Source organism: Argopecten irradians, chromosome 5, assembly GCF_041381155.1.
Source record: "Argopecten irradians isolate NY chromosome 5, Ai_NY, whole genome shotgun sequence".
NCBI classification, from domain to species: domain Eukaryota; kingdom Metazoa; phylum Mollusca; class Bivalvia; order Pectinida; family Pectinidae; genus Argopecten; species Argopecten irradians.
Window position 1 is genome coordinate 34,492,407 of NC_091138.1, and position 9,283 is coordinate 34,501,689.

The following is a 9,283-nucleotide window of genomic DNA, read 5'->3' on the forward strand; positions in this document are numbered from 1 at the left end:
CCTCCTCATATTTTAAGTTTCGTATAAAATAGATTCTACATAATTTTACTACATTATATTACTACAAAATAACGTTTTGAATTATATAACATGTCGATACGATATTTGTTGACGATAGATAGAATTCTAGTATTGCATTTCCTTACAGGAAAAAGATACGAAAATAAACACTCAAAAATACATTGTGATTCGCACTCGTTTGCGAACGATGGCAGATCAAGCAGCTGAAAATGAACTGAGTTTCCTGGCATTAGTTTGCGACGTGCTGAAAAGGTAACAATAATCATATATTTACTAAATAATTTTCTGTAAGCTGCATTATTTCGTATGGCTGTTTACCCTATGCTTTGCAAATCCAGCATAAGAGCACCTGCTTTACAGACGCCACAATGGATGAAACATTTAATTAAGTGTATTTGAAATGATTTTAAATCACTTCGATTTATTTAGATATGTTTTACAATGAATTTAAGCTAATTAACAAGAAACTTAAATTTAATGATTAATTTTGGAAGTAATCGTTGTGGCGCTGTGGGGGATCTTTGCCTTATCTTGAAACTGCAGTCTAATGGTTAGTATGAAGCCCGCGTAGCTCAGTCGGTAGAGCATCAGACTTTTAATCTGAGGGTCTAGGGTTCGAGTCCCTACGTGGGCGGTTAATATTTTTCATTTTTTTCCCCAAATTTATTTTAAATTTAAACGTTTTGGTTAATAAATTAATGTGCACATTTTTTTTCATGGGATGATAATTTTATATATTTTTTCCATAAATAACTGATTACCTATAGCTTTGATATTGTAAATTTAACTTTGTCAAATTAACATTATAAAATGAAAAATGTGATATACATGTACAAATTGTTTTCATTCAAAGTTACAAATATTAATCATTGATAAAAACTTTAACATATCACGGACTCAAACCAGTTACAGTGCATTAGATTGCTAGTTTTCGTGATATTAATGCCCACTTGCAGTCATGTTCAATCGCCATGACACAGTCCTTGTAATGCCTAACCCAGGAACCTCTTGCCTGTGTAGGAAAATTTTTGGTACAAATTGTTTTCATAAGGACTGTAGAAAATACATTAATGTCATATTTAGCTTCGTGGTTTTGTAACGAATTAGCCTTACTGAAAACATTGAAAAAATTGACGGATTTTAACCTTCAAACTCAAATGTCACAGATATGCATTCTAATGGAAATTCTGAGAATTAGTTCAAGATATTTTTACTGCTGAATAAAACTACTTATCCAACTCCCCATCATTATCACGTTCAATTTTTAATTATTGATTACCTAAAAAGTCCACCCTCCCCCTATTATCATTGGAACTTTCCAGGCCTAATTACCTGCAGTCAGAAACATGGACAGAAAGATGCATACATTTTAACACAGTAGTATCGTCCAAATAGTGAAATGTCGAAAAAGAATTACAATCGCCAGAATTTACAGCAAGACTGAACAGCTTAAAACAACATAGCCTGTATGCCGAACCATGACCCTTGCCTTTGTAGTACATTCAAATGTTACTTATTTCACAAGGCACCCCCTATTGTTAATTAGATGCAATACATAAACAAAGATATTGAGGTTACACATACGATGGCGCTGATGGACATGCTGGTTGTACAACCTGACCCGGTCTCTGATGGTATTGTTCTGTTTTGTAATTTGAAGAGGACAAGACAAAAATGGATATAGGATGGTCCATGCCGTCAGAAATATATTCCGTACTCAGCAGCGATACACAGACCCTTGACCGCATACAAGTTAGAAAGAAGAACGAAGGCATGTAGTTGAACTTGTTGTTTTGTGAAGAATCTCTCCCCGTCGAGTACTACAGGGGATAGATATGGAGAAATTCTGGTCTATAAGTGTTGAGGCTTTCCGTACGGTTTGTGGAACTCATCTGGGTAGGATTCAAATTAAGAACATGCCAGGCAGATCACGAAAGCTTGACTTTCATTTAGTGCATTCAAGTTTTGGTTCGCCATTTAGTAAGAAAACTTCTTGTCTATAAATAATTTTTGATATCAACTCCTAGTGGTTATACATATTTACACTATCATTTGTATTCAGACCGACCCTCATCGCCCATCAAAAACTCTTCTAGCGTGTCTAGATTCCACTTCAAAAGAGTTTGAGTTGACCTTTCAAATATCCTACATGGGCCACGATTAATTACGGGGTGTACATCATTGCTAGTAAATTCATAGGTCATTTTGACAGACAATTAAACACATTTATGTTTAATATTTTAGAAATATTTACAGTTGATATATTCTGTACTTAAAACTTCAATGATCGGTAACACTCTACGTAACTTAGTATGAATCCAATCAACAAAAAATTAATCCCTGTTTCTCACTTTCCTTAAATCCCTTAATTGAAGTATGATAAGTGTTCTCCTGAATTATGAATCCTCGTGTTAATATCAATTCGTTTCTGTTAATTTCTCCATTCTTGCGGAACTTCACTGAATTTGTTTACGCTATTTGTACCATGTTTTTGGTAAAAACTAAATCTTTTCTTAAAAAAATAATCAAACCCCTGGCCACCAAATATCAAAAGTCAAAGCATCTCACATAGGTCTTCGGAACACTGTATCAGGTATTCTCAATTTGATTTTGTCTCCAATGATAAAATGTTAATGAGAAAGCGTATGTCAAGCTCATTTATTTTAGTACAATAGTGTAATATAATCATTGTAATGCAAGATTTATAATTTCAATGATACTACAAGCCTTATTCTCTACACTTCATACACAGCATAATGACAACCCAAGATATTTCTTAAAGAATAAACTACTTATCCAACTCCCCTCTAAACCTGAATCCTTTATCAGAGGTTAACTGGAGGTCAGTAGGTCAATTGTTAATTATTGATTACCTAATACCTACCGGTATACTGAAGTCTACTTGTTATCAGTGTGGCCCCTCCCCCTACTATCATTTAAGGTTACACTAGGATTAAGCCTAATTACCAGTAATTTATCCTTATCAGCATCCAACTCAAATACATGGACAGAAAGATGCATACATTTTATCACAATAACAGCACAAAAGTTTGTCCAAATAGATTCAGGATACAACACTAACATAGCTTCTTTTTGGTTTTTTTTCCAGTATCGAAAAAGAATCACACGATGTGTCCCAGAAGATGACAGATTTGAAGAGTCAACTACAGCGGGCTAGAGAATGTGTTGAAAAAATGCCAGGAATTCAATACAGCAAGACTGAACAGCTAAAACAGATTGATGTACTTCGCAACCAACTAGCTGTTAAAACCGAGTTACTTCAGAAATACAAACACATGCAGACATTTGATTTGTCTCAGTAAAAAGATTCAGATCAAGGATATTTATCCTACAGACTAACTCAGCTGACAGGATTCATTAATTGTTCCATGAGAGATAATTGTATATCTTTCATCCAATTAGTGTTATTAGTAGTTTTCTTTTATTTTGATAACATTTTGTGTATTTTGATAGTATTTTGTATATTTTTGATACAAGGAGATTTACTTGAACATTCAAATGTCGGACATTAAAAATTGTGATGTGCAGAAGCACCCCATATTTCACAAAGATCCGGAGCAATGGATGCAATACATAAACAAAGAGGTATTGGTTGTCACAGACGATGGCTCTGAATGGACAGGCTGGGTGTACACCATTGACCCGGTCTCGGATAGTATTGTTCTGTTTGTATTTGAAGAGGACGAGACCAAAATGGAGATAGTGATGGGCCATGCCGTCAGAAATATTTCCGTTCTCAACAGCGAGACACAGACCCACAAAGCTAAGTTTGACCAGCTTTTCAAAACAAGAGAACAGCAAAGTTTCTCTGAGGAGGAGCTAGAAAGACGAAGGCATGTTTTGAAATTGTGGTTTGTGAAGAATCTCCTCCCCGTGAGTACTACAGGGGATAATGGAGAAATTCTGTCTATATCTGATGCGGTGTATATAGAGGCGCCGTACGGACCTGACAACTGTCGTAGTACTAACGAAATCATCCTGGGTAGGATTCAGGGACTCATTAAGAACATGCCAGCAGATCACGAAAGCTGGTGACTTTCATTTAGTCATTCATTTTTGTCATCACATTTTGTAAAAGTGTACTTTAGCAATAAAATGTTGAGTATCTGGTTGTAGTATTTGGTCCTTTATTTATACATATATATCTGACCTATCTGGATAATATAATTTAAAATATTCATACCGACCTCATGACCCCAAAAACTCTTTGTATGAATATTAATAATCCTTTGATAATCATTGTGGTTAGATCAATTCATCACTAGTATCAATTAGTAATCTGAGTTTCTTTCAAATGTTGAATTGACCTTTCAAATATTCCTACATGGGCTGATAAATTTCGGATTACTATACATTATTAGCTTGTAAATCATTGCTAGTAATTCCATAGATGTCATTTTGACAGACAAATTAAACACATGTTTGTTTAATATTTATTGATAATATTTTACAGTTGTTACATTCTGTTAAATAGCTGAACACTGTCTTTAGAACTCAAGAAATTCAAGCAGCAAACTCTGAAAGACATCGGTAACACTCTACGTATCTATAGCGACATCAAGTCTTCGTCTCGTGCCAAAATATGAAGGAAACATCCTCAGACACACCTTCTAGGAACCAATCCTACAAAAAATTAATCCACATTTTATATAAATAAGTTCTGTCTTAAACTTTAATCATCTATAGTTTCTCACTTTCTCTATCTTTTAGAAATCCTTAATGGAAGTATGTTAATTTCTCTGTAATTATGAAGGTTCATTGAATTCTATTTTAAACAATTTTAAAGTAAATATTATATCCTCTTTTATTTTAGATTTTTAAAACAATTATCATTAACAGAACTTTTTAATACTGAATCGGCCTTAAATTCGTGTCTGTTAATTTCTCCCATTATTGCGGAACTTCACTGAATTTTGTTAACACTATTTTGTACCATTTTACAAGGAAATACTATCTTGTCTCTTATAAATTTCTATTTTAAATTCATCGCTAACAGTACTTACTGGATTAGCCTTGCTGCTGTTACCTCGAAGGTGTTTCCATTCCATTAACTCGTCCATACCAAGGTTTCGTTTAGCAGCCTGACAATGAAAGAAAAATGCCAACAATTTACTAAATGAATCAATATTTGATAAAAGTGACGAGTAAAAAATTATACGAAATGTGCTGAATACTATGTAATTTTGAAATCAACATATCAAACAAAAACCTAGAAGTCACATGATATCATTATACCTTTTTGATGCCCCCAGCCCCTAGCTGACAAGGCCTGACACTAGAGGGAGCTGTGGTTGCGGTAGGGACACCTACAGAATCTGGCCTGTCCTGACAGTCGCAGCACAGGAGTTCATGAGTGTCACACAGGGTATTGACATTCAAAGAAAAAAGATCCTGCAACGAAATGTAACTCGATGAATAAACTATTTAATAAATAGCATAACAGATTAATATCCTAAATAACAATCTGTTTATAGTGATCCAAATTGAAATTTTGTATTTCACACTTAATTGGCTGACTGATCAAGCTTCAATAATGTAACAAATCCAGACTGTTCAGAATAATGATATAGACATAAGATTTTGCTAGCTTGATGTACTATACCTTTAAATCTTCCCTAGAAAATTGCACATCACTTTTGCCAGCCTTTGATTCCATAACTGCTCCACTGAGGCCCTGCTTTGTGATCTGTCGCTGGTAGATTTTCTCTTCTATAGAACCCTGTAATGTGGCAATATTTAACTTATTATGTTTTTATTGCAATAAAAAATTATCCTAGATGTATATAAAGACTACTGAAAAAATCAAATTCTACACATAATTACATATAGATGTACCTTTCAAAATTAGTAATAAGTTCAACTTTCTGTGGTGTAAGGGGAGATAATTGATATACCTCACTTACAAGGTTGTGTCCCTTTGACCAAATCACATTTATTGTTTACCCTCTCAATGTTTAAGATTGTCTCCCCTTCGTCCAGTACATATATTTTCTGTACCCTTTTCATGAACATATTGTATTGCACATCAATGGACTTTTTAAGGATTTTTTTAAAGTACAATTTAAAATCCAATGAAATAATGACTTCCAACACAATCTGTTTTGCTAAGAGTTGAAGCATCAATGTAAAACTGCATTGATCTACTAACAGTGGTCAGTAGTCGGTAGATGTGAACTTGCTTGGCTTGTCCATCACGCCACACTCGTGCCATAGCCTGCAAAACACAAAAATATCTGATAAGAAACATTTCCATTAATTTTCAATCAATCTAGTAAATGATATTCTGTTCATTTCCATACCTTTAGTGATTGCATTGAAGATTAATTATAATTCATGATATTTTTCAGTTTTGATATCAATATATCAAAATACATGTACACCAAATTCCTGAAACATATGATTCTATAACTATAGATCATGATTTATATACACACAATGAGATATTACAAAACAGTTATGAAGTTGATATAATTATAATTGCATGTACGTGTATCCATATGTCCATTTTTAAACCATAGGGAGAAAAGTCAGGCAAAATGTGGAGAAATATCTCGAATGAAAAAAGGAAACTAAATTGTATATCCACGACAGACCTGTAAATCGTTAGCGGGGTTCCAGTCTATATCGTATAGTACCAATCTGGAGGCTCCTATCAGATTCAGACCAACACCTCCCGCCTTGGAACTCAGCAGAAATATAACTGTCAAAGATGACATTATGATATTCAGATAAAGATTATGATATTCATATAAAGATTTAATAATTCAACTTTAAATTAGAATTGAAACCAAAACAAACATCTTCAAAGCCACAAAGGTTATCTACTTTATCAACAATTAGCTGTGGCTCCGATTTATCAAAAGAAAAAGCACAGACTTAGGTCAAAAACTTTTATATGTAACTTAAGCAAAATATTTATTTTGTTTTGAGAAATTGGGGCCAAATCCAGCAATCATATACATTGTACATTTTATGCTTTATATGATATATGAAATTTCATCAAAAGCTAATATTATATTATTGTGATATCTGGTTAAAAGTAGAGTGCAATTTCAGGCATTAACATGACCATATTCTGGTAACAGATTACAAAAGCTAAACATCTTACATCAACAATATGGATGCATTTTATGCTGCCTTACTGGTTTAATATAGTACTAAGAAAACCTTAAATAATAAAAACAGAAACCAGTAAGACATTCTCTGATTAGACATTTCATCAATCCTCTTTAGCAACAATGGTCTGAATTTTTTACGGGAGGATTCTATATGTTCTATATTGGCTTTTTTGGGTTTGAGTTTATGTTAGGAACTGGTGATGCATTTGTCTGTCTTACATTCTTTAGAAAATTTGTTGTTAAACTTAGTGACAAGTTCCTGACGTCGATTTGTGGGTGTCTGGCCATCAAGTCTGAGGTAACCATACCGTTTCTGGTCACAAAACTTCTGTAACATGTCCAGAGTCTGTCGGCGGAAAACACACAAAAATTAGTACTTAAACTTTCAATCAATGAATATCATAAGCTCCATATATCATCTGCTATTATTTTCAATCATTGTCAATGATACATTATTACGCTTGATCTTAAGTTACAAGTGAATACAACATTTTCAACATGTTAAAACATAACGTTTTCATTTGATGTTAAATAGACTTCATGGTCAAGTGTGCAAAATTCATTTGAACATATAACTTCTTATATAGAGATCAATCTCTTTATTCCCTTTATTCAGTGATAATAAATTATTAAATTTTATTCTCTTTATTCAGGGATAATAAATTATTCAATTTTTACTATCTAACCCCTTAACCCATGAAGACATATTTGAATTCTTCTAATTCAAAGGTTTGAACAATTCATAATGAAATTTTAGGGGAGGATGGGTTAAATTGTGATGGTTTCTGTACCTTTGTATGGTTTGACACCAGAACTACTTTCTCTGTCGGACATTGTAAGATGAAGGTCGGCTAATATACCAGCTAGTACTTGAAGTTTCCCTGAGAATTTCTCAAGGTTTTCCTCTTCAAGGAATAGGTATTATTTGTGCAGTTATGTGTTTGAGAACGTAACGCCTTGATATTCAGAGAAAAGTTTTTTGCTCACAAAATAATGACGTCATAATCGATACCTTCTTGCAGAAGAGATAATGCTTCCCAAAGTTAATGAGAATGCATAACGTAAGCATCCAATGTAATAATTTGCCAACAAAGACAGGTCTGCACGTTAATTATGTGTTCGCATCTTACACAAATGCAAACATTATATTCTAAATCAATCCGTAATGGCAACGTCCTTGCGTTCCCACATGTGACCTTCCATCACAACCGAAGAAAAAAAACTAAAAAGAAAAACATACTGTCGGAAATTTTGTGATTTATTGAGCAGAAATGGAGCTGTTTCCTCCAAGATTTTCCTGATCATGAGCGATGATTTTTTGTAACTGTGTCTCAAGGTTAAACGCCGTCCACTGTCACTAATAAGTTTACAGATATCTCAGCAAATCACAAAAAAATAAAAGGCCTTCAGAGTTTAGAAAAAATAAATCATTAACTATACATAGATTAGTTTCATGAGCGCGCTAAGGCTAACAAATGAAACATAGATAGTGTTGATGGTATCGGGGAACACCCTCCTCACAGTGTAGCATCATTATATTAAGTCCTTTTACATTGTTCTCATTTACTACAATTAATGTAATAATCAAATATTTTATTATTTCCTCCAAACTGACGGTTTACAACAATGTCATTTAATAACAATATATTGTTATCAATAGTAAGACATCAAACTATGAAAAAATTTTAATACTTGAGTAAATATGAACCAAAGAAAAAATATATTTTCGTAAAACAATATGCTATCATTATTGAACTTGTAGTTGTAATTTACATTTCCTTTTTCATTTTGATGTAAAGATACGATATAGCGTATTTTGCGCACCAATAAATTGGTTATAATGTCAATGTACATTCAAATACTGGTGACATGAAGATTAACTTTGTTGGTAAAATACAATCACACACATCTAATGGGGGGGGAGATTAGTTTATTTGTAAAGCAGAGCACATATACATCTGCTAATGTAAAAACTAAAAACACAGGACAATTCTCTAGAAATCTTATTAATCTTATTCTCTTCGTAATCTGAATTAATAACAAGTCATATTCAATCTCCAGTGTAATAAATAGTATATATCTTGAAAGCACGTTCACAAATATCAAAGAATATTTGCATATAT

General features: G+C 33.1%; 3 protein-coding genes and 1 non-coding gene across 4 annotated transcripts; 3 read left to right on the forward strand and 1 right to left on the reverse strand.

Annotated features, from left to right (window-relative positions):
- The first annotated feature begins 164 nt into the window (after positions 1-164).
- LOC138323642 (mediator of RNA polymerase II transcription subunit 9-like) lies at positions 165-3,352 on the forward strand. Its single transcript, XM_069268394.1, has 2 exons — positions 165-273; positions 3,131-3,352. The coding sequence occupies exons 1-2, from the start codon at positions 209-211 to the stop codon at positions 3,342-3,344; spliced, it is 279 nt and encodes a 92-aa protein (XP_069124495.1). The 5' UTR covers positions 165-208; the 3' UTR covers positions 3,345-3,352.
- Positions 583-655, forward strand: Trnak-uuu (transfer RNA lysine (anticodon UUU)). The gene has a single exon. It is a non-coding gene; the product is annotated as a tRNA-Lys (tRNA).
- A 188-nt stretch (positions 3,353-3,540) lies between the features above and the next one.
- LOC138323641 (gem-associated protein 6-like) lies at positions 3,541-4,149 on the forward strand. The gene has a single exon (XM_069268393.1). It carries the CDS (start codon positions 3,541-3,543, stop codon positions 4,075-4,077), a length of 537 nt encoding a protein of 178 aa, XP_069124494.1. The 3' UTR covers positions 4,078-4,149.
- A 320-nt stretch (positions 4,150-4,469) lies between these two features.
- Positions 4,470-8,076, reverse strand: LOC138324547 (DNA repair and recombination protein RAD54B-like). Its single transcript, XM_069269601.1, has 8 exons — positions 7,952-8,076; positions 7,380-7,506; positions 6,636-6,742; positions 6,191-6,256; positions 5,645-5,761; positions 5,278-5,433; positions 5,046-5,123; positions 4,470-4,665 (listed from the first exon to the last, which is right to left on the reverse strand). Exons 2-8 carry the CDS (start codon positions 7,495-7,497, stop codon positions 4,600-4,602), a joined length of 708 nt encoding a protein of 235 aa, XP_069125702.1. The 5' UTR covers positions 7,498-7,506; positions 7,952-8,076; the 3' UTR covers positions 4,470-4,599.
- Between the last annotated feature and the right edge of the window lie 1,207 nt (positions 8,077-9,283).